The 25,720-nt window shown below is 41.6% G+C and overlaps 1 protein-coding gene across 6 annotated transcripts in view; it reads right to left on the bottom strand.

Moving 5' to 3' along the window:
• LOC110474263 (high affinity cAMP-specific and IBMX-insensitive 3',5'-cyclic phosphodiesterase 8A) overlaps positions 1–25,720 on the bottom strand; it is a 152,412-nt gene that overhangs the window by 98,033 nt on the left and 28,659 nt on the right. The window contains exons 1-2 of one of the 6 annotated variants that reach the window (XM_021537544.3): positions 19,768–19,890; positions 18,162–18,672 (exon numbers count right to left, since the gene is read on the bottom strand). The exons of 3 other annotated variants lie outside the window; for them this stretch is intronic. In XM_021537544.3, coding sequence (XP_021393219.1) covers positions 18,162–18,422 — 261 coding nt within the window. In that variant the 5' untranslated portion in view covers positions 18,423–18,672; positions 19,768–19,890. Of the gene's footprint in view, positions 1–17,675; positions 17,805–18,161; positions 18,673–19,767; positions 19,891–25,720 lie in introns of those variants that run through there. 2 more of the 6 variants (XM_021537546.4, XM_085588800.1) reach the window with 2 other exon arrangements.

Genomic DNA, 25,720 nt, shown 5'->3' with positions numbered 1-25,720 from the left:
GGCAGTCCTCGGGCAGGCTGAGCTGAACAAAAAAGGGCAGCTCTGTGCTCCTTTCTCATCTTCAGCCCCTCAGCTTCTGCGAGGGGACCCACCCAGCAGGATGCAGGGTGGTGTCAAAGGACTGAGTCTGCTGAGGACTGGGAGCAGGGGAGCTGCATCCCCACAGTACCTGCACACACCAGCGCTGATGCTCACACAGCTCTCCTACTGCTGCTCCCCAGCTCAGTGAAAAGCAATTCATGCTTTTCTGGGTATTATTGCTCCACCTCTGCCCTTTAGATACAGCAAGGGATTTTTTTTTTTACTGGTTTAAATGAGGAAGAATCAAATTGGAAAAAGCAAATCCCATGAATACAGTCCTCTACACCTGCATGTGAGATAAGTCTCTCCTGCCTCTCTGAAAACAAAATAATATTGCCACTTGGCCCATATTAAAACATCCTTCTATATCCAGGAAACAGTTTTTTAATGTCTGCACAGCCTCAGATTGAGCCAAGAACGTGAGTTCAACAACAATCTTTTATGTATCTGACTTAATCCCAATTTAATAACTTAAACCAAAATAAATAACCTTTTTTCCCAGGGCATTGAGCCACTCTAAGGTCAGCATTCTGTTTCAAGAGGAGCTGCCAGCCCCCTTATCCATCCTTTAGGGACTCCTTCCTCAGATTATATGTGGACATTGCCCATTCCAGCAGGGAATAAAAAATTGTTATGAGAAGATGAAGTCCCAATTTAGACCATATTGCTTGAGACCATGCTTTTGGATATCTTCCTATCAAGATGTACTTCAGGTTATTCCAGCACTTGCCTTAGGATCCAAGATCTTATCAAACAAACCTAGGTTTTTTTTAATTTTTAACTATTGTTTTTTTCTAACTACCAGACCTAGCATACCAAGTACTGAGGCTACCCTGGGTTTCAGCCATGCCAGGGCTCCCAGCCCACATCCACGGGCCAGCAGAGCCCCAGAGAGGAGGGCAGGGGCAGGAAGGAAGCACCGAGGACTGCTCCAACCAGCCCCAGACAGGAGCATTGGGAATGCTCTGGTTAACTGGCCACCTGGTTTTGGTTCTGAAGGAATATTAGCCAGTGATTTTTTTTGTCTAATTTTTTTTTTTTCATCAGTTGATAGCTTCAGTTTGCTGGCTTTATTGTTAATTTCATTTTTTCACTGTTAATTTCATTTTTTCATTGGATACCAATGCTATCATTAATTATGCCAGCAGACAAGACATCTATTTCTGAACTAAAGTACTTCTAATTGCAATTCAATTCTTGCACTCTCCTTATGCATAAGGAAGTTTATTCTTTTTTTATAAAGTCCATGTCATTACAGGGAGTGAACTGACAGAGTTCACTTCCTGGCATTATCATCACTGTTTTTATTTTATTTTTACATTTGTACTGTGTGAGCATTGAAGTGTACAACAGCCCTATAAACAGACAGGAAAATATGAGCCCTGTCCCAGTGAGTTTGCATTCCAAGATGGGATTTCTTGTTAGCACTAATTCTTTCCACTTTCCTAAACTAATTATCAAAAACAATTACAAAGACCTGTGCAAACTATGTGTGCTGTCGCCTGCTAAAACAAATAAGATGTATCATTACTTGGGCTTTTTCCTAAATCCATCTTCCACAATGCAGTATGACCCTCTCCTCTCTGCCCTTCCCAGCAACACACTTGGAACAGAAATTACCGAGCTGAACTCAATACATTGCCAGTCATTCCAAGCACAGCCAGTCATTCCTGAACATCAGCAATGGCATCTGAAATGCTCAAACTATTGGACTGAGAAACGGTTTTTAGATATTTTATATATGTTTCCACTTTTTTTTTTGTTTTCAAATATCACATTGATTGAGCTTTTGAATAGCATGTTGCTTCAACAAGATTTGGTATTATTTCTATCCAGAAGAAAAAAAAAAAAAAAAGCTCCCACAATTTAGACAAAGCTAAATAGCTAAATAAGAATTTTTAATCTAAAAACTATGTTTAGTCCTTGCACCACATTTGCTTATCTGTCACAAAGCAGACAAGCTACACTACAGCCTTGACTGACCATTATACATCATTCAAAGTTAGCATTTTTCTATTTGACCATCTTATCTTCCTTTATCTCCCTGCCTGAGTAAGGAGACTCACAAGTCACTATGTAAAATATAATTTTAGATCCCAAAAGTCTTTGCCAAGGCACAGTGTGATCAGTCTCAAGGATTTTTCAAAGAGGAATCTGGTGGGTTTAAAGTGATGGCTGGAAATACTGAAGATCTTTCCCCCACAACTCTCTTTATTTGTCTGTGCTATATTTGCTGCTGCTAAGTTGCTTTGGGGTAATTTCTAATTCTATGTAGCTAACCTTCTCTGGGGAAGGATTGTAAAATTTAGAAAGACCTACTCAGTAGTCCTAAAAAATCTGTTGTTTGACTAAGAGCAGTTAGAATCAAGCAACTGCTTTCTCTAAGGAGAGGGGTATTTCCAGAAAGCAAGGAAGTGCTGACCCAAAGATGTAAATCCCAAGTGTGAAACAGCATCAAGTGAGTGACATGAAAACAGGCAAGGGACTCCTGATTCCAGGGCATATGAGGACAGAGTGGACCACAAAAGACTGAGCTTGCTTAGTTTCTGGTTGGAGGGTGTTTACCCTGAAAATGCAAATGTATGATCAGTGGAACAACATTGTCATGAGCTTCAAAAATTAAATAGCCTAACGTTTATAGAGGGAGACACATTTTGGAAGGATGCTATAAAAAAGGCAAAGAAAATTTAAAGAGCAAAAAATAAAACAGACACAGTAATTAGAGTTAAGTTTGTTTTCCATGGACTGAACTGGAAGATGATGAAGTGTAAAAGAAAAAACTCCTGAGGTTCCCCACAGCACACAAACCTGGGCTCCAGAATTTGGGTGCAGAGACAGGAGCAAGAGGCTTCAACTCCAAGTCCTCCATGGCTCTGGATTACTTGCAGAGCATCACTTAAATGAAATATCACCCCACCTTCAATGCAAGCTAGATCAGAGTCAGGTCTCAGTCTTTTCACACTACTCAAAAGGAAACAAAGAGCACCAGTTTGTAGCTCCAGATCAGAGTAGGGAGCTCCTGGGAGAAGCTCCATAAACAAAACAGCACTTGTGGGCCACCTTTCAGTAATGGTCACCAACTCTGCAAGTACAAGAAAGAATGGATGTTAAACCTATAAAAGAAGATTTAATTACATTAGAAACACAGTGAACTTGACCCCATTAAGAAAATGGGAATTATGGCAGTTATTGGGAGTGTATCTGGAGGAGAAGTAACAATTTCTTTCACTCAGTCTTTATCAAAAAAAAAAAAAAAAGCTGTCACAAAACCAGCTTGAGCTTCAACACTTTGGGAAGTATTCCTAGTAAAGAGAAAAATCAATTTCCATTTTAGAGCAAAGTTCAGTTTGATCACAACTATTCATGCAGATATCCCCTTTACACAGCAAGTATCTGAACTGATATGGTTACAAAAATAGATGAAAAATATCCAATTTTTATTATGAAATTGTGTCAGCACCAGCAGAATCATACAAGACTAGGAGTCCATAATTAGTGTCATTTATGACAATTTCTGTTCATTGTTAAACAACTAAAATTCATGTCCACAATCTATAATCAAGCAATTTACCATCAACTGATTATTTATGTTTTGTGCTATGAAAAACAAAATTATTTTCCCCCCAATATTACTTCTTTTTGTTAAGCAACACAAGAACACACCTACAATTTAAAATGTCAGTACAGAAAACATTTTAAGCATATAACAGCACTGCAGTTTTGAAAGCATCTTGAAAGATTAAAAATATCATTTTTCTAGTACAGCAGATTAGAAGTAAGTTTATTGCATTTAGCTGAAGCTACAGAAAAAAATTACTGGTTTGTTTATTTGTGTCTGTGTACACATCTATGAAAATACTCCTCCAGTATCAAATTGATTTATAATAATGGCCTTTTAAGGACTATTGACCTTGCTGCAAATGATTAAGAGTACATTGTGTGTACTAAATAAAGATTTTCAGGGAGATATGTGTTTACTAGCTATGCCTCTTTGTAAGCAGGATTCTGCCATTTCCAGGATAGTGTCATATGCCAGAGGGTGGGAAGAAGCTGGACCTTCCTCAAAGACCTTCACCCACAAAAGGACTTCATGAAAAAAAAGTGCTCAGAGGAGTTGATATCAGCTTTGTCAGTGAGAAGAGACACACTGTTTGTAACCCCCCAGAATTATAGATATATGCATTTATAAGCATTGGAAACGTGAAAATGGCAGTTGAAGTTAGAACACAGTAGCAAAAAAAAGGGGCTTAAAAATAAACTTCTGCTATGTGTGACTTATCAAGTTAAAGAAAAATTACCAACCACCACGGATGACAAAGCCAGAAGGTTAAGCAGAGACAGTAAAATGGGGGGTTTGGCACAGAGGCAGCTGTGCTGTGACAACATTTCTATCCAAATTGCCACTATTTGGCATTACAATCAAATTATCACCAAATCACACCTGATAATTCAGTCTCTTCCATACTTATGGTATGTATTATTATACGTACGCATCCCATACTCAAACATAAATCTGGAATCATTTAATGAGATAATTACTAACATTAAGTTGGTTCTAAGCAATAAAATTAATTAACTGATACTTCAGCTTTTCCTTAATAACCTGGAGTCACAGAATGCAGAGCCACTTACAGCCTGTTCTGAAGAGCAGTGTCCTATAGTAAAAGGCAAACAAACAGCAACAGAGGACAAAGGCCATGAACAATCATTTATTTGTCCTAATTCAAGGACTGTTCCCTCCTCTGTTTGTTCTACTGCCTGGTCTAGCCTACAAAGTCTTGCTGACAAAAACTACCTTTTCTTCCCAAAGATTTGCAAATATTCACATCATGATTTCACACCTCATCCAAACTATTTCCTGTTAAATCTGTCTGTCCAAAAGAGGTAAAATTCAAAAAAAGCATCAGTGTGGTGGCAGCATTCAGAGTGCTTGCAGAGCTCCTTGGAGCTCTCACTGCTAGCAGTGCTGGCTGTAAAGGCATCATAAAAGCAGGCAAGTGGCCCAAAGGCATCAGCTGCCAGAAACTATTACAGTCCAAAGGCTCAGCAAGGAGCAAAAGGCTCCATGTGCTCACTTCCATTTTTCACTTGCACACTCCTAAATTCCTGGCAAAAGAATAACACAAATATCCTGGGAAATCTTATTGCAAATGGAGCTAACATTAGCAAAACTGGTTTTGCTGGTATACTTTACAGCAGCTCTTCAGCTGAAACAAGCTATTCTAACAAAAGCATGCTTCCCTCTACCCATTATCACTATATCCATAACAGAGATCTTCTCCAAAATAAAATATAATTAAAACCCAAATCTCTCATTGATATTTCTAACTAGGCAACATTCCTCATACAGTCCTGTCCTTGACTGTATCAAGACTTCACCTAAACGTGTCCTAAGTATAGTTCCACATGTCAAAAAATACAAGAAAGCTTTCTGGTGTGGAAAAAGTTGTACCATTATATTTTTACTCTCAAATGGTATGAACAATGCTGCAACAAGCACAATAGTATCAGTATTGCTGTAAGTAGAAGAGGACTTTACCCTACTTATGTCAGTAAGAAATCTCCTGAAGAACAGACCACTGCAATAAGTGACAGTGAGGTGAGAGGAGATGCCTCAGCAGCTAAGACTCTAAACACTTGTTTCTGCAACATCTGATGGGTCCTTTCAAGGTCATGGGAAGAAGAAGTTTGCAAATGTCTGCAAGAGTGTTTACTCTTTCTCCAAGGACAAACTGAAGAAACCCAGCTAACTGAACTGCAGTCTCCACTTCAGGTGGAGTTTTAGTAGTGCTCAGATTAAATTTTCTATATTGTCAGGAGAGAAAGGTACTCAACAAAAAGCACAAAAATAAATATTCAATATTTTATAAAGAAACAGATAAGAATTAAAAGAATTACACATGTATGATAATTTTTTTAAAAAGTTTTTTAAAAAATATAGTAGATCTTCAATCAGAATCACACAGGACCTGCAATCCACTAACTGTTTTAGAATGCTTATGCTTTTTAACTATCTAAAAATTGAAATAACTAAGAAGCTCCCCAACGTGCTGGGACAGCCAGGGGCTCTCTTTACACACTTTGCAAAATAACACTCTCTCTTACCACATGAGTTCTTGATTTCTCAGTTCAGAAAAGCATACAGCACTTTCCTACAGTGCATAGCTGGGCAGTTCCAGAGCCTGCTTCTTCACACAAAATCTTTGAGAGAAGACTGGTAACTAAACTTGGCTTAATTAAGTTGACAATTTCACAGCTACTTTGAACAGCTCATTAACTCAGGCTACAGCTTCTTTGCAGCCAAGGCTCCACAATACATCACACAGTGAACCTGCTGACAGGAGCTACAACTTCCAACTCATGTTTCAAGAGATCAGATTTATTACTGAAGTCCTGCTTCTTCTAAAACCAGATCAGGCCTCCTATAAGAGACACTGAAAAGACTTTACACTTCAGTACAGTGCTACACACCACTGCAGAGAAACTCTGCATGTTAAAGGCAATGCTGTTTTAAATGGGCTGCCAGGCTGAGAGTGGTGCTGGGGTGAGGACAAGTGGCTGTGGCTGAGCTGCCACAGTTGAGGGTTTATTAAGTCAGGGAGTTGTATTCTATTTAAATTAACCACAAGCTAATTGGCAAACATTGTGTACATATGGATATAGCCCTTGGACAGTCTCAGACAGCTCATGTCTGTTCTAGGACAAAAGTATCTGTAGTTATAGCAATCACTTACTCTGTGTTTAAGAATTTATGTTTAAACAAATTACTACTGCTGGCCTCAGATGATTCCTCAGTACAGAGGTCAAAGTTTCCCAAACCTAACTCAGACTCTTCAGGATATGAAGACCTCTTGCAACACCCAGCAAAAGCGTAATTATGCTGTAAGCCATAATCCCTTTACCCTGGCAATCCTTTGTCATGCTTTTTTCTCTACATGACTGATTTATTGGTTTGCCTTAAAAAAATCATTAAACTATTTCAGGATGGGCTAAAGGACCCTCCTTTAGAAGAATATCTTAGAAATTCTATCTGCTGTCTTGGGACATCCTGATATTGGAAAATATGATGAAAAAAATGCCAAGACCTTCACCCAGACCTTTCCAAGACCTTTTGCACACCTTTACCCTCTACAAAAGGGAGGGGAAAAAAGAGAGGAAAAAAAAAACATTAGGTACGATACAAATCTTTGTACCTCTTACAAAGTGGCAGGAAGCAATAGTAGTCAAGCATTTAGAGATTCCCAGGTAATATTTCACATGAGTATTTACTGAGTGTACTGTTACAGGGGTAAGTGGAAACCAAATGCCAAAGTAGTCCAAGTGATTGGCCACAGCCAGGGAAGCGCTGCTCAGCTTTCAGGTGAGCCCAACACAATTCATTTCCTTGGTACCTTTGTCCTGGAATGGAACAGCCCTGGCACAGCAAATCCTAACAAGTGGATGCAGCTGGGTACTTCTCTGATCAGTCAGCTGGAATATCAGTCAGCTGGGGAAAAAATGTAAGGGACCATTGACCAAAAGCATCAGGTTTCCTGAAGGGGGTTGATAGTTCTTCTTTGCAGGTCATCCATGGAGAAAGGGCAAGAGACTACACGGCCTCACTGCTAAACACACACTTGAGAAAACAACAGCCTGAGGAAGACTGTGTCCTTGTTCAAACTGATGATGGGAGAATTTATGAGGTTTCTCAACTTTTTAGGACAAATCACTTCTCCATAACTAGGTAAATATCCCTGTGGAGACAACTGGGACTTCTGCAACTAAACCATACCTCACAGAGACCTCTGAGCCTTGCAAATGCTGGAGCCCACCACTCACACTCTCCCCTGGCCTTGGTTTCATTTCAGAGGGACTGACAGAGCAGTGCAATGTATCAGTGCATCCTAACCCACAATAGACCCTGTGCACCCAGCAAAAGGGTGAAAATCACAGCTACCTCTTAGCAGCCACAGCCTGCACTTCCTAGCACAGCTCAAAGGCTCTCAGAAGAAATGGGGGAAAAGATTGCCATTCCCTGACCCTGCACCAGGTCTGCTTCATTTCCACAGTCTGAGACTGTAAAACAACCAAACAAGGTTACCCCACAAAGCAAAAACTACCCCAAGGACAGTGTCCCACAAACTTAGCAGGGCACAGCAGGAGAGACTTTATATTGCCCAGAGCACAAGAGAGCCTTGTAAGAGCTCTCAGCAATCACAACAGCCAAGATAAAGTTAGCAGAAAACGTCAGAGCTATGTAACCTCCAAAAATAAGTTGCTTTTAGTTTAATTGGCAGAATAAGAGATTGCAATTTCAGCTTGTTTTTTTTGACAGTCCAGCTACAAATCTCACTGTAAGTAATTCATGAGAGAGCTAAGCTTTTTAGAAAATATGAACTTCAGTCACGCTTCTCTGAAAATTTGGTGGTTGGCAATGTTCCCATGGTCACACTGTGACCAGAGGCTAAGTCTGAGGATGTGACAAGCTCTGGACTTCCCACACCTCCCACCAACCACTGGCAGGGCTTGCTCCCTCTGCCTCACTCCCACTCGAACTCTGAGGCTCTGCACTGATACAAACAAACAAGGAAAAAAACCCTTTCAACTGTGTTGAGAAAAAAAAATTCCAACTTATAAACAGTAACAGTAGAATTATGTTTCTCAGAAAACTATCATAAGCTGATACATCAATATTTAGCTCTCGGAACCAAAAGTATAAAATGCCCAACAAAATTTCTTTTTTTATTATTATTTGCTACCAAACCAGCAGGCTGCCACTACTGCCTGTCCTTCAGGGACAGACAGTCCCTACCTCTGCCCCTCTCACCAAAGCCAAGGGGGAGAGGGACGGGTCAGCTTCCTCACTGAGCAACTTCATTAGCTCAATGAGTTTTAGGTAGGATGAACAAGGACCATAAAAGCTTAATCTCTCTTATCTCCAACAAGCTGGCTTTTCCTACTAGGTACCACTGCCAAAGGCAACTGCTTTTTGGATAAAACTTGGTTCCCAACAAGCTACTGCTCTAATACATTCATTTCAAAGAGCTGTAACATGCAATAAATTTTCAGAAAACTTAAAAAGCAGCTGCCCCATAGTAAAATATTCCCTACTTTGGAAGAGGAACAATGTGATATTATCTGCTGAGGGAAGAAGTGCCATTGGTAGGCCATGGGGCTGTGAGTGACAGCAGTGCCACAGAATTTGAGCTGACTGTTCCCCTGACAGATCTCAGCTCCAGCACTGCACAGCAGGGAACAAGACCACTATCTCCAGAACTGAGACATTCAATACCATCACTAATTGACAGTAGGAGCAGAACAGCCCTTTCATCTGAAATTCTGCAGAAAGCAGATCATTCCTGCCAAAGACAAAAAAGAAAACCCCAAGTATTAAGTAAAGGAAAAGTTCCAGCAGCATCAATGGAAGCATGAAGCAGTGTCTGAGTTCACAGGACTTATTCTTCCCTTTGTTAATGAAACAAAAGCTGTTTGGGTTTGCAAAACCCCCTATGCCTGGCTTTGAAATGTCTAATTTCTCTAAAATATCAATTTTACCCTCAGTTTTTTTATCTGGAGGACACACTGACCTATGCATGGAGAAAAACCTAGCTACCCTGGTTGTGAAGTCCTCTTCAAAATGCAAACCCATATTTAGTTTTTATTCATGTCCTCCACTTTCTCCTAAACTCTTTCATTGTTTGTTTGTGGTCCCTGTAACAGTATTTGCAGAAACAAATACATCAACCATTCACATTGGGGGTGTTGCAGCGATAAGTATGTGCTAACACTGGTTTGGAAATTAATCCCTATTGAAAAATTCCACTCAAGAGTACAATTTTTCATTGCACTCGCCAACCAAGTTTCAAAGACATAAAACTAAAATATTGGTAGCATATTACATGCCAAAGTGGTGAAAAATGAAAAGCAAATCAGAATGTTCAGACTAAAGCCAGAAGAGGAAGACGAAGAACTCTTCTCAGTTTTGTACCTTTAAATAGATCCCTTGCATCTTTCTCCAAAGCACACTCTGCTGAGGGTTGGAGACACAGCCCTGCACAACTGGACACAGCTTGGTCTGAGTGCAGCCCTTGTGTTCTGGGTACATGGTGGCCCTGATCCTGCAGGACACAGAATTCCCATCAGGCATCCAAGTGGAAACAGACAGCAAGTGGCCAGGCAGGACACACTCACCAGGGCATCCCTGCTTACAGAATGATCCTTGGGTGTGAGTGAACAACACAGGTACAAACATGTGGGGAAAACATCCTTTTGAATGCTTAGAAATGTAAGATTCTGACTTCATGAGTCACCACTCTCAAAGATCTTAACAGGGTTGAAAGTGTGTCATTTTAGTAACAATTTGGCCCACTAATAAATCTCTTCCGTATTTGAAAAGAATACTTTGCTTTGGTTTGAAAAATAAAAAGCAACTATCTTGCCAGCAATTCCACTGCCATCCACACTTCAGTACAAGCTCTGGATTCCAGTATTTACGGACCTACACTCTGATACTCATCCTGTGCTGAAATATTGATTTTTGAGTTAAAGCTCATGGAAAAGTGCAGTTTTACCAGGCAGTTAAAACGTGTGCCAGACACATCGTTTCTGCTTCAAGTTACCAGAGTAATAGCTGTGGCTGTCCTCAACCATTTGTGGAATTTCTCACCAAACTTATGAAAAGTTATGAAGGAATGGAAAAAAAAAAAAAGAAAAAAGAAAAAAAAAAAGGAAAAAAAAACTTTAAACATTGGAAGGAAAAGCAGACAGTATTCTAAACAAAACACACACCTGCAAATTAATCATATCAGCTCAACATTGATTTTGACCTACCTACATATCCCACAGATATGTTTGTGCATTTAAACCTGGAATTAAAACCACTGCTGTAAAGCAGAGCTCTACACCTCAGTGTGAGAAGAGCCATAGCCCTAATAACTCAGTGTGAATGAGGAACATCTTTCTGATGATGCAAAAGTGTAGCTAGTCCTAAATACAGGAAGATTGCTTTCAATGCAGATCAAGGTTCTTTTGTTGTGCTTTAATTAACAAATTAGCTTAGTTTTTTTCCAAATAAAATTCTTATAAAGAAGGTTTACTTTGCCAATCACTTATTGAGGTTGTTTTTCTGCTTAAATTTTATTAGCCATAACATAATCTCAGACTCAAAGGCAGAACAGGGTAGTAAATGTGTAACTTTAAAAATAAGTTGTCTTTTAGTGGCAAATAAGATGGGGCCTGGCCTCGTAAAGCTTCCAACACATCCCAGCAGGGAGCTAAAGGTCACTGCTAACTCAGAATGAAAACAATGGGAAGTAGAGGATGCCATTCTTTCATATCTGTCCAGTGATTCTATGTTTTCTTTGTATGGATTTACTTAGGAAACTGGGAAGTCTAAAACACAAAAAAAAGATTTTAATGTCACCATTTTCCCCATAACACCAATAAACTGTTCATTTCACTATATAAAATGTTTTATTTACAAAGCAAAATACATCTTCCTTGAAAAAGGCATATATTGAGTCCCTCATGCTGGAATCAGTCTTTTCCATGAGCAACATTTTATTCCCAAAACTGCTTTTAAATCTTGAATATTCCTGTTTCATTCCAAGCTCTTCTGACATGCAAGGACATTAACTCTCTACATATATCTGCAGACTACCTTTGAACATTGAAAACACTATCAAAATCCATCTCACATTATCTTGTCTACCACATTCAAAACAGATATAACCTAATTTATGTCAACACATTTCCATGTCAAAAAGCAGGTTCTAGCTCTCTTTCTTTCTCCTGGAACAAAGCCATACATGTGGGAGCTGGCTTACACAATGCTAAGCCTTTTACTTTATGTAGAGTGTCAGAGTTAACAGATTTTACAAGAAAGAGAAGAAAAGGGCCTGGGAGTTTGATGTGAGGCCAACAGTACAACCCATAGCAAAAGAGAACGGTCTGGAAGAATGCACAAATTAGAGACTCCACTATTTAACTTCACAGCGAGTGTAACACCATCATTTGTTACATTTTGGCCCTAAAGGGGGTATCCAGAAAGAACCTAAAAAGGGCTGAATGCCGAAATCTTTTTGCAAATCAGAGTTCTTAAACATCACTTCCTCGGTGCCTTTGAAACTTAAAAATCTGACTCTGGGCAATAAAACTATTTAGTATGTCATGCACATTAAAGCTATTCAATTTGTATCTTGTCATCCTGTGCCAATTTAAATTACAGTTAAATGATGATACCTAATTATTTTGCCCAAAGAGCAGATAGCAATGTTTAGAATGCCACAGGACCAAGCCAATTCCCTCTGAAACTCCATTGGATGAATGGGTCTTATATATAAAAACACTGAAATTCACATGTACAACTGAGCTTGGTATGTGAAATCATGCTCTGTGTGCAACCTTGGAAACATTGCTAACAATGTTTTAATTCCATCCATGGCTGGTAAAGCAGTTTACATGTGGGCATATTATATCCATATACACCACCAACATAGAACACAATGCTAAATTGTTCTCCCATGTGTGCAGGTGCTTCTGTGCCCCCCTGATAAAATGACAATGTAAATCTTGTATTCAAACTATTTCACCTTGAGGCCATTCTGCTCATTATCATATTTGTTTTAAGCTTCTTTCACTTTTTGCTGAGAGCTATAAAAGCTTTAGCTGTCCATATCTCAAAATACTTATTTCTTCTTTGAAGACTCATTTGAAAGTTGAGATTCCAACTGCTCAAAAAGTGTAGTATTTTCAGTGTATTGTTACTATTGCTTAAGTAAGCCAATTCTGGAGTCCTTTCTCAATGTGACAGCCAAGAGAGGTGAACAAATGTTCATATAATACTAAAACAAAACAGCTGTTTATCACTGTTGGTAGTGGTGACAGCTGGATATAACAATTTCAATAGATGGTAAAAATAATTCTCATTCAAATACCTCTCCCTTTCTTGACATGGACATTTACACTTGAACATGAGGAAAAAATATTAAAGCACGCAAAATGGAAAGCAAAACAGTTTCCAAATACTACTTTTTCTTAGATTCAAATGAACCATGAACAACTTTCTTAATAAGATATTCTTCATTGCCACATAGATTGTAAGCATCCTCCAACCTACAGTTAATTGAATGAAAAGTATTTCCAAGCAGGTGTAACCATTTCGTATCTTAAACTTAGCATTTTGAATGTAAAATCTGAATTGCTGGTATCTTAAATAGCAAGGCAAACTTGTTAACTTGCATTGGAATTTCGTACCACATGTAGTATTGGGAATGGTAAAAACTCATTAATACATCACCACCTGTTGTTCTGCCTGGCTTATAAGTACACTCTACAAGTAGAAAATTTCTCACTGTAAATGTACGTACATTTCAATCTGAGCCATATAATTAATAATACAAAAGGTACAACAAAATAAGAAAAATATCTAGAACTGCAGAAATAAAGGCTTGATTCTAATGTTTTAATACTTCCTCTATCGACAGATTCAGGTGGCAGAAAAGGAAAAGTTTAGTACTTAACTACATAAAATAGCCAGGGAAAAGACACAGAGCCAACTCAGACAGCAGCGCTGAAGAACAACAGAAAAGGCACAAGAATTTTCAGCTGAGTTTCAGCAAAGTTTTACCAACAATAAATACTCCAAAAATTCAGGGTCTAATCTTGCTCATCTCAGTCACACCAAGAATTGCCCTCAGATGCAGTGACACATTTTGCATGAGTTGGTTTGCATGCTGAGAAGAGGTACCACAGCTTATGCTGTCTTTGTAGTTGCCATCTATATACTGTGAGTGATTTATAGTTTGGGTTTTTTCCAATTTACATAACAAACAACAGGAAATTTTAAAAGATAAAAATTAGACCTAAATATGAGCCCAGTTCACACGTTACTACACCACTTCACTTCATACAATTTAAAAATTAGACTCCCATCCCCTGGAGAAAGGTTCATGCCTTACAACAACAGCATTAAAAGTATCAGTGTGAAAGTCTGGAGCCCTAAAGACTGAGAAAAGTTCATGTATCTCAGCGTGGGAAGGATCCTCTCAGTGCAAGCAAGGATCTCTGTACAGGAGAGCTGACGTCAGTGGAAGTGGGAGGGAATGGTGATGGGAAGCTTGTCGGGGAAATGATTGAGGACAGTTTCAGTGGGAACAGGGAGAATTCAAGAGAAGGTGGATGGCCTCAGTGGAAGCATGGACAGAAAGTGTGGGAGTATCAAAGGGAAGGAGTGCTCATGTGTTCCAAGGGAAAGGAATTACCAGACAGGGAGGAAAAGAGCAGACAGCTTAATGGACTAAATAACGTGTTGTTAAGTGCTGAAATGAGATCCACTTCAGCACTGCAGGTGCCATATAGCATACAGCCTATGCAGAATTATGCAACATTGGTTTGCAGTGACTGCAAAATTCACAGGCAATTTCAGGGTTTGAATGCAGAAAACTTACTGGCTGTAGGGACATGGATTTAAACTGGCTGCCCCACATCAGCTGATAAATCAAAAGATTCATTCACATTCAGCCCTCTGACTTGGGAGTAATTTTAATTTCAAACAAATGAAGTATGGATTTACTCGCTGATCCCCTTGCACCCAAATGCACATACTTCTGCATTATATGTACCAACAAGGAGAGTTCCTCAAGGAAAGAGGAAGGAAATCTTACATACGTAAAAGAATGACAGAGCAAAATCAAGGTGTTACAGTGTATATTAATGCACTGGAGAAGAGCCACACACAACAGGATGTTGAGATAGCATATGATTATGAATATCCCAGCCAATTCTAAATAAATGCCCATTAAGTCCTTATGCCTTTCAGCATTTACTCCACTTATGTTATGGATTAAACAGTTATTATTCTAATGGTGTTTAAGCAGGTTTCTATAAATCCAAGTTCCTTTATCACAAATTCAACTACAAAAATATCTGAAAATCATAACTAATATATATAAAAAGGACAGACCATCACAATTTTGAGTCAACTTCCCTGAGATTTTTATGTAGCACTAGATAATCAAACCCCAGTCCTTGCATCAAAGTCCTGCTCATCTTTCACTAGTACAGGGTTTCATCTGCAGAGGCAATACATTGAAAATTAAGGGAAGAGTGTCCATGGCTGGCTCGCTGTTTAAATATGGCACTTAATCCAAGATGCTAGTATTTATTATATAATTATAAATAAAAGCCACTTATGAAAATACTAATTAAGGAGGGAGATACAGGTGTCATGACCTAAAAGAGGTCTTCCATTTCTCACATACTGTCACCATATTCATACACAGCAGAAATAGGTATTGGCGTTTACCTTTGTACACACACACTTTCAGGATTATTCCGCAAATTTGGGTGGATTAGAGTTTCCTCATACTAGAAAAGAATATGTCACTTTTTTAGTTACAGCTTATAAATTGATACAAATCATGAAATACAGTATGCTCACACCACCCTTCCAGAAAATGATCCTCTACTATTTGACCAGGAGAAAGATATAACAAGACATGAACACAAAAATCAGAGTAAGTCAGGGGTTAATTAGCAATAGTTGTAATGCCATTTTACAACTAACAAGGGACTTTTTTGTCTTTTTTTTCTGACTTGAAAAATGTGCACTATAGCCAGCAAACTGATTCAGTAATAGCAATATCAATAGTAAAAATTATTGCACTATGCATTATACATGTTTTAATAAACTGAAACTAATGCCAGCCAAAGTGAAAACATGAAATTTACACACAGGCCAAGTTTTGTTCATAGCTCTAACACAGCATTCTGTTGGCTTTAATTTGAGAATATACACACAATTTAATTTGAGAATATTCACACAAATCCTGGGTGACACCACCAGTGCCCAAAGCACACCAGGTTTGTAGTAATTAATGTTTGTATGAAGGAATCCCAGAGCCATAAATAGTGTACTATATACTCTGAGAAATAGCAATGGTTCTTAGTAGCACCCTAACTCTTACAGTTCTTCCTCAAGTCAAAAATCCTTTTAATTACAAAACAGCACAACATCCTGCCCAATGCTCCTTTTGCATTCAGGAATTTCAGGCTCCTGCACATTGTTTTCAATTTTCTCACACTTTCTTTCTTTCCAAACAACTTCACTGTGCTGTGAAAACTGCTCTGCAGTGATCCCTCACTCCAGCACAATCTCTGAGACAGCACAGTTATCTAGCACTGCAAATCTGATCGTAATACACACGCTAATGATAAAAGCAGAGAAAGAAATACCACGCTGCCTGACAGCTCTAAAGGCTATGACAGGATTTTGCACGTGAAAATAATGTAGACATGATGTGTCCAACAGATTTTGTATTCAACTTATCACAAACAGAACTCCATTTTCATTTCTCAGAACCCATCTTTCACAGAACTGCGCTAAAGAGTGATGACAAGGGCAGAAAATGTGACTGAGTGATAAAAATCTGAGTGACTGTCAATGAGATGACAGCATGCATACAAACCAAGAGCAACCTATAGTGTCTGGCTGAAGTGTCCAAACCTAGTAACAAGAATTTGTACAAAGTTCTTGAAGGTGAACAACAGATTTTAACTAAATTGAGACTGCTTCCCACACGTGTTTCTAGAAACAGCTTTGAGGGATTTTTTCCCCTTAAACAGTCACACAGAAGCCAAGTTCACAGAACAAAAATTTTAAAAGACTACTTTTGATTCAGGTTTTGTAACATGTAATTATAATCACTATTAAAAATTCAGCTAGCAAAACAATTGTCAGGACTTAGATGACAACTTAAGCTTCTCAGCGTGGCTGCTGTGTTAAACATGCCGTGAGCTCATCTATCGCGTGTGAACAGGGCCGTAAAGTCCATTTCCTGTGCAGTGTTGTTAACACAAAAATCTCGTTTACTACACCACCATTCAGCTTCGTTCTGTGTTAAGTACTGTTAATTCCTCACCAGCTCACTACTCTCAAAGCGTCTGCTAATTTTCAAGACTTTTTTAAACTATGAAATTTATTTAACTATGACCAAAGATTACTAAATCTGAAGGAAAACAATCAAAGAAAATCACCCACATAACTGAAGTAAATTATTCCAGGTCAATAATCTAAAAGTTGTCTTAATAAGCAAGTAAAAACCGTAAGAAAACAACACATCATTAGAATTTCTGTTAGTCTGCAAAACACTTGACATTCAGCTAGATCTCACTTGCATCTCAAACCTGTATCTTATATTTACAGCATGTGTATCTCAGTTCTTATCACAGCAACTAGAACAGATCAGCCATGTTATATAATATCCCCAGGGCTGCTACAATGTATATTTGCAACTACTAATTTTTACAAAATAGCTTTCAAAAAAAAGCAAAGCTATAATCCAAACCTATGACATTAGGAGCTAAAGTACAACCCATAAATAAACAGATAGATAAAAAGCAAGCAGACAAACAAGCGCTCCAAACCACTGTCTCACTTCCAAGAAAATAATCACAAATCACAATTTTTTTCAGTATGTGTCTATCAACTCCATACAGTCTTGTATCATACCTCTACTCAAAAGCATGGGTGCAAATACACGGGGAGAAAAAAGGCAAAAAAATACTCTATTTGCAGCAACAGAGAAGGTCAACAAGTTGTCAATGTAAATCAGTACCCAGAGCAAAACACGCTGCCGCTCTCCCTTCAACTTTCCAAATGGAAGAGGTATGTAGTGACCAGCCCAGCCCGCAGATCGCTCCAGAGCGCGATCTGTCCCGCTTGCAAAGGGGACAAGCACAAACAGCCCCGCGGGACGGCCCAGCCCGGCCCGGGGCTCCGCGCATCCCCCGTGCCCGGCGCGGCCCCAGCGCGGCCGGAGGGACCCCGCAGCCCCGCGCCCCAGCAGCCCCGGCTCCAACGATCCATGCGGACAATTAACACCGCTCTCCTTCCCACAATTAGGAAAACTCATTTTCTGGAATGAAGAAAGACGCTTGGGTACCTCTACAAAGTCGCCAAGACACTGATTAGTTTATAAACGAAAGTAAAGCCCAAGCCAGGAAAAGATCCCGCACAACGGCCGGGAGACTCCTGGGGCTGAACCGCTACAGCCAACTCCTGTGCTGAGAGAAACAGTGCTCGTGTTTAGCACCCTTTTTACCTTAACATTGGATCTGCCGGTCTGGGCCTCTGCCTCCATGCTCCGGCTGTTCTCCCTCTTGTCTTTCTTAGAGGAATTAGTCCTCGCCTCATAAGTGGATGTGTTGTAGCATTTAATGAATAATCCTGGGACGGGGTTGCCTTGCTGCTGCTGAGACATGGTTGTGTTGGTCTGGTGAGGGAAATTGTACTCCTCAGACTCATTGCTACTGTGACAGATCACTCTGCTCTCAGAGAGGTTGGTGCTTGGAACACAGCCCATGCTTTGTGGCCACCTGGGGAATACTTCTAAATTGTATATATATACGGGTATATATATATATATATCTTTCCTTCCCGTTGATATTTTCCCCCTGCTTAATTTTTTTGTTAACAGGTTGACTCTCTCTCCTGCGTCTCCGCTACACTCTGAAGCATTGCCATCGGTCCCTTCTACACCACCAGAAACGTGTCTGTTCTCGTCCTCCAGGAAACAGGTCCTTTTAGCTCAATCTCAGCAGTGGGCTGGGGAGCTGGAGGGGAGGGAAGGGGGGAAATCAAGAACCGGTCGACTTCGTATTTTCACAGATTATTATTAATTTGTCTAAGCCATCTGAGAATCTTGATAACGTTTTCTTTCCTTCTTGTAAGAGCAGGGAAAAAAATAAAAAAAGAGGGGGAGACGGAAAAAAACCGGCAAAAATGACCAAAAAAAAGGCAAAAATTAAAAAAAAAAAAAAAAACAAGCCCCAAACCACACACACCTCGGCGTCGGCTCGGCGCTCAGAGCGGCCGGGGGCACGGCACCATCTCCTCCCCTGAGCCCGGAGCGCGGCGCATTTTCCACCCGGGCTTGCTCCGCGTTACCGATTAACCCGGGACCGGGCCGGGGGCCGCTCCCCACCTCCGCGTCCGCGCTCCCGCCGAGCCGCGCTCACTCCTCGCGGTCCCACTCGGCGCTGCGCTGTGCCGGGGGTGCGCTTTGGGGTGTGCTTTGGGGCCAAAAAAAAAAAAAAAAATCAACGATTTATTAAAAACCACCAGCGAAGAGCGAAAGCCGCCCGGCCGCCCCGGGGAGCCGGCTGCGCTCCTGACGCCGCGCTGGGCACGTCCCGCGCCGCCTCGGTCGCGGGCGGGCGGGCGGCCGCCGCGGGGGTGACATTCAGGTTCCCGTCGTCGGAAGGAAGGAAGAGCCCCCCGTCAGGCGGCAGCGGGGCTCTCCGGCCGCCGCAGCGGCATCCCGGCTCAGCGCCGCGGGGCAGGGGCGGGCCGGGCCGCGGGGAGCCCCCTCGGGGAATGGGGCACGGCCCGGAGGGCTTCCCTCAGCCGCGGGGGCAGCTGGCGCGGCGGGCGGGCGCATCAAAGGGCCTCCATGATGCGGTTGAATTTTTGGGCAGAGAAGTGATGCGAAACGGCGAGAAGGGAAAAATTAAAAAATAATAATAAAAAAAAAAGGGGCGAGAAAAATTAAAAAGAGCGAGAAGTAGAAGGAGAACGATCCTAGCGTCCCATCCCGGCGGCAAGGGCTGCAGCGGCGAGAGCTCTGGTTCCCGGGGCCGTGGTGTCTGCATCCCTCAGCAGGGAAATGCCTGGCTCCCCGCAGCCGCCGTCCCTCGCGCCGCGCTCACCTTGTTATTATTGATGTTCCTCAGCGGCGGCCGCGGCCCCTCCGCCGCCCCGCCCGCCCGCCCCGCCCCGCGGCTCCCCCCGCGCCGCCCCGGCTCCGCGCCCGGCTCCGCGCCCGGCTCCGGCCGAGCCAATGCAGCGCCCGGCGGCGCTGACCTCCGGCCCGCGCTGGCGTCAATGCAGATCAGCGGCCGCGGCCAATGCCGCGCCAGCCCCGCCCGGGCCCGCGGCCCCGCGCCCGCAGCGCGGCCCGACCCGCGCGGGGCTCGGGCGGCCCCGGGACGCCGCCGCGGGGACCAGCGAGCGGCTGCCCCGTGAGACACCTGGTGCCCTGCCTCGGAAACCGGACAACGGACTCGGTTGTTGCTTCCCATCGTTTTCCTTTTCGACTCTGCCCATGCCAATTTCTTTGAAAATATTTTTGAAAGCAAAGCCTGTGAAAAGGGAAGATGGTGCTATGGGTGGAGCCAGGCTCCGGGGCTTGGGAAATCAACTGCAGGCAGACTTTTCCTGGAATATGTATGTAAAATAAACCTTTTCAGTTTCTATATCATATGAAAGTAACTATGCTTCCTTATCCTATAGATGTGCTGGGAGACTAGATGTCTGCATGTACTTTAAGAGAGAACATGCTGTATTTCAAGCCCTTCAGACACCATGCCCAGGGCAGAACAAGTTACTGCCGTAGACGATTTTGTTCGGAAGTACCAGCTCAAGTGCAGCCCAGGTTCAATGACAGACGTACAAGTGTACTCTACCAGAGACCACACACAACCCAACGGCATCTTCACGTGCCCTTTGCTTTTTTCACTATGTCATTCGTAGCTTCTGCTGCCTTTATTCTCAACGACTCACAGAGGTGCTTCTCCAAGGTCCTGCCTGTTTTCACTAGCTGAAGAACAACTCAGAGGCAACAGTTTAGGGAAGGTCCAACTAAATTTCAGATTTAGGAACATGGTGAAAACCAAATACCAGAGAGATTACTTTTATCAATAAGCTCCAGCATCTGAAGAGGGGAAAACGATGTGTTACATGAGGAAACTGTTTGAACTACTCCTCTTTTTGTATCATGAACACTTCTGTGGTCCCCGGCAGACTCATTGAGTTTCAGAAGAATCCAATTCAGCAGGAGCGCACTTGTGTGCATTCAGGACAGCCACAGTTTTAACCTTAGTACCTTAACCATATGACAAATGCCATCAGGTCATAATTAGAAGCAAAATATGCTACTACAGAACAACAAGAATGGCAAGAAGCAGCTTTTCACTCGTATATGTAACAGCATCACTTGATCCAGATGAGAGTACCTTGTAAAGTTGAGGGATGCAAAGCCAAAAGTCAGTGCTTTTGAGAAATGTGGTTTTTCAGGATAACCACAGTACTCGCAATGCAGAAATGCTTTTATTTACTTCTCATAATTGCTAGCATTAACGGCTGGAAAATCAAGTCTTTCCTTCCCCAGTGTTTCTGACTGTGCAGCTTCAAGGATAAGCAATAGTCACATAAACATCATCCACCCCATTAATCTGATCTATAAGAGCCTGTTTGAACCAGGAAAAGAAGTCAGCTTCCTGTGCCCTCTCATCACTTTGGACACCCACTCAATATAACCATTTAACAATAAATGAAGGGAAAAGCTTACCATACCCATTTGAAACAGTGGGCACTGTTTGGGGATGGATCTCATCCTCATTCTTTCCTTTACATTAATCATTATTTACTAGATGCCATTAATGAGAACACACTTATGTTCAGCTAGAAAAAGACTGTGGAAGAAGAGAATGCTGCAATTCCTACTTGTGCTGTTAAGCTTAAGTGCAAGCTCCCTTCCTCAGCCCTAATGCATCTGTCAGCAAAACTGCTATTGCACTTTGTTTCTGGTGGCACTGGAGAAGTCAGAGACAGCAAAACTTCATTTTCAGAGCTGCACATTCAGTTTACAGTGCTGACACCTAGAGTTAAGCTTTCTACTTTGTAAAATGAATGGGTCTGGTTTGCAGGTACATAGAGATAAAATGTACAATTCACAATGTCATTTAAAAAAATCAATATTGGAAAAAATCTCTGCTTTCCACTTTGAATGCAAACAAATTCCCACTCAACTAATATAAAAATTTATGTAAATGACAAGCAAATACTGGGGGGAGGGGAAAATGTTTTGTTTGATAACAGCATGACAAAACTAGAAAATGTACATGCAGACATGATGTGCATGACGACTTTGCTCTTTTAAAGTTTTTCCACAGCTGTCCATTGGCAAGTTATTACTGATTATTTCTACAGCCTGACTTCATTAAAAAAAATCAATTTGCAAGATTTTCAGATGACAACTCACACTGCCTTGAATGGGAGGATGAGACTGAATAATCCCTTAGTAGTTTAATAAAAGCCATTGAAAAATCACTGGGGTTATTGTCACACTGATGAAAACTCAACTAAAGACAAAAAACTGCCCTTTGAACAAGACACTGGCACTGGAATTGTCTTGTTTCTCTACAGTTTGGAAACACTGGTACTGGGTTTTATTGCCAATAGAAAAATACAGTTGAAAGTAAAGATTAACCAGAGCCTAGAATCAAAGAGAAGGGATGAAAGCATCAAAATTGTTGCCAATGGTAGTAGTTTGTCAATGCACTGTATTAAGTCTGTGGATAAAGGGCCTTGTTCACACTTACTGCTGAAGTGCAGCTCAGGAAATGGTGGGCCCTGTTACAAAAATACCAAAAAAAATCATGCAAAATAGCAGAGGAAGCCTAGGAGTGTAGACACTGGCAGATTAGGACTGTGGGGGAAGTGCAAGGTCAGTACAGAGTCAGTAAGGGAGAGGTCAGAAGCGAACTAGCTCTAGGAGACAGCTGGGGGAATGACAAAGGTTATTTATGGATAATAAGGTTGAATTTCATTCAGGACTGCAGAATAAGAAAGAATGCTAGGAAAGAGCTTGGAATGATTGTTATCAGCTTCATCTGCAGACAAGTGGGTGCTGGGGAAGATCAAAGTATTTAGAGAACAAAACATACGTGTCAAAATTTAAAAGGATTGAAAAGAAACGATTCAGCCACATCCTCATCCTTCTCCCAGAGAAATTACATTTGTTCCTTCATATTCTTAATAAAAGATTGAACATACTGCCCCCCAGATATCCCCCACTATTCCCTATATCTGCTATTTCCCCCCACATTTCACACAGACCTTGACCAATTCCCACTGCACACTGTAAGAGTTCATGCATGAGCACTGGGACCGTTCACTCCTGTCCAGTCACACAAAAATACATGTAAAGGCCCAGAGCAAAAAGTTGTTGCCAAAATCCAATTTTGATAATACTTCAGAATGTGAGACATGGGCAGGCAGAATTATGCAGAAGGAATGACAGACTAACATCTGCATGAACAACAAATATCAGTGGATACTCTGGAAAAGTGTCTGTCCAGCAAAGGCAGAGCAAGCATGACTGCAGTCCTGTGAGCACAGGCAGCACTCTTGGTAAGAGATTACTCTATGTGGTTTGAATTGCTTCTCCCCCCAAGTCAGCTGTATGGTCCAGCTGTGTCTTTTGGCCTTCTGAAAAGTTAGGCAATCCTGTTGGTCTCTAGGCCAGTGAAGGAGGCAGTGGGGAGAAGGAGAACTGTGGAAAATGTGCCAGCATGCAAACAGCCGAATGGACTCTACAACGCTGACTACTGACATGTGCAAGCTGTGACAGAGGTTTTCTCCCCATCCCAAGATATTCTAGAAGAAGAAGAAGCAAGGACCATATGCTACCTTAGCCCCAAGTGAGTATCAGCATTACACCCCACGAGGGTAGATCTCCTTGTTTGTGTACGAGCATCAGGTATCCTGGAACAGGGTGTTTTCAGGTGACACAAGAGTAACATTTTTCCTGAGACAGCTCATCCCCAGCTCCTGGAATGTACAGAAGTATAGTGAGTTTGTTTTCTGCATCACTTTCCTAATGTCCTGAAAAGCCCCAAAGCAGCTGAGAGAAGGCTGTCCTGATGTCCTGGCAGGCTGTCCAGCTGCTGCTGTTGTGTAATTGCAATTGCAGAACACAGACAGTTGTCTGTACCACTTGGAAATCAGAGCCTTCAAGGCAGCCTAAGTCAGCAACTTTTTCAACTCTAGCACTAAAGACATTCAAGTCCAAAGCTCAGATACTTCATGTACATACAAGCTTCATCATCATAACTGGTGTCAGAACAGCTTTTGCAGCTGTAGTTTACACATCTCACTCTGCACTGCTCAGTGATCAGCAGGATAGACACACTGTTTCTAGGAGAAGAGTGTACCCCCTTTTCCACTGTACCTTCTTTCCCCTCGGACTACCTTCTTTGCTGTCCAATGCTTCTCAAGTTTCCCTCAGCATTATACTTTCTCTACTTTGTTTTTTGTGGGCTCTCCCCAAGATTACCCAGGAGCAGCACCTGCTTCCAGAGCAGATGCAGAGTGAAGGTGAGCAGATCTCTGCCACTCAAATTTAATCACTGGGCACAGGCCTTCAGATGCTGCTGCTCTCCCTTCCCCAGTGTCTAATTCTCACCCCTAACCCATGTCTTTCCAGTGCTTGAACCTGGAGCCCTACACAGCCCAGGGGGTGCAGCACCTACAGGATGCAGGAGGCTGCACTGTATCACCCAGCTGCTCCTGACCTGCTGCCAAAGCAGCCTCCAACAGCTCCTACTGCCTGGCCTCGCCTTCAGTTGACCAAAAATTTGTGGAGAAGGGAGGAACAAAGCACTGTCGTCCCCAGCCACTCCCCTATAATTACCCTGTGCTTCACAAGCAGTATTATCTGTCTGGATACACAGGGCCATGCAGCCAGCTGCGACCATAGAGAATTAGCTGTTCCCTTCTTGGAGAATTTTGCCTTCTCTCTTCCTAAGTATTTTTAAGCCAACTTGCATTTATTTAGCATGCAACCTTTTGAGTTTGTGATTTACTAAACCAAGGATGACAGCTAGTCCCTTTAGGTGGAGTGGTATACTCAATTCTTACACCCTACAAGTGCCTGTTGTCCCTGAGCTCCTTAGGAGTATTGGATCCTTTTCTTAGCTAGTCAGCCTCAGCCAGGCTCAGCCCAAAAGTGACCACAGCCTCAGGACCCTTCAGACTCCTGAACTGATTCCCAATGCCACAACTCCCTATATTACATTGTGGCCTGCCTGGATTCAATAAGAGAAAACAAAACAACAACAACAAAAAAAAAAAATCAGTAAAAGAAACAAGCAACTTGTGTCCTACATCAGTAAGTCAGTTCTCTTTGGTCATCAGAGCTGGAAGGACAAGCTCTTAGTCTTTATTAGGTCTTTATTGTCTGACCCAGCAGCTAAAAGATCAGTTCAGGCTAATGAGGGGATACTCACTCAAGACACACTTTCAAATCTTCTTGTTTGCTCCTGGTTAATCAGCAGTTCTAGTGGCCAGCAGGCTGCCTGCCTTACTGTGCCACCATCCTAAACCCTTCCCAAGGCAGACAAAGTAAGAATGGCAAAGAGAACAATAAAATATGGAGCTAGAAACTCATCCCTGCTGTATGGCAGCAGCAGAAGCTGAAAAACTCTCAAAATTAATCTTTAAGACTAGACTGTACACCTGCAAAACAGATGGCTTTCATGGTTGCTGAATTTATTATTTAAGGAACAGATACATCATCCATGGTTACACTGAGCAGTGATTTATTATATATTCACAATAGCAAAAAATCCCATGTCCTGGCTGTGAGATTTATATTCTTAGATCACTGAAACAGCTGAATAATTTCTCCTACAAAGTTGTCTGAATATAACACAGGGAACTCATGTGAATACTTAACTCCTAGCTGTGTTCTCAAGTACATTTCCTTTCTTTGGGTCAAAACAATACCTTTAAATACACTCAGTTATACCTGTGTACAGTCCTTTCCCAATGTTAAGTCTTTCTGTGGAGCATATATGCAAGCATCTGCAAGAAGCTGAA

This window comes from Lonchura striata, chromosome 10, assembly GCF_050655825.1.
Source record: "Lonchura striata isolate lonStrDom1 chromosome 10, ASM5065582v1, whole genome shotgun sequence".
NCBI lineage: Eukaryota > Metazoa > Chordata > Aves > Passeriformes > Estrildidae > Lonchura > Lonchura striata.
The sequence above is the reverse complement of the archived record's forward strand: the minus strand, read 5'-3'. Positions and strand labels throughout refer to the sequence as shown.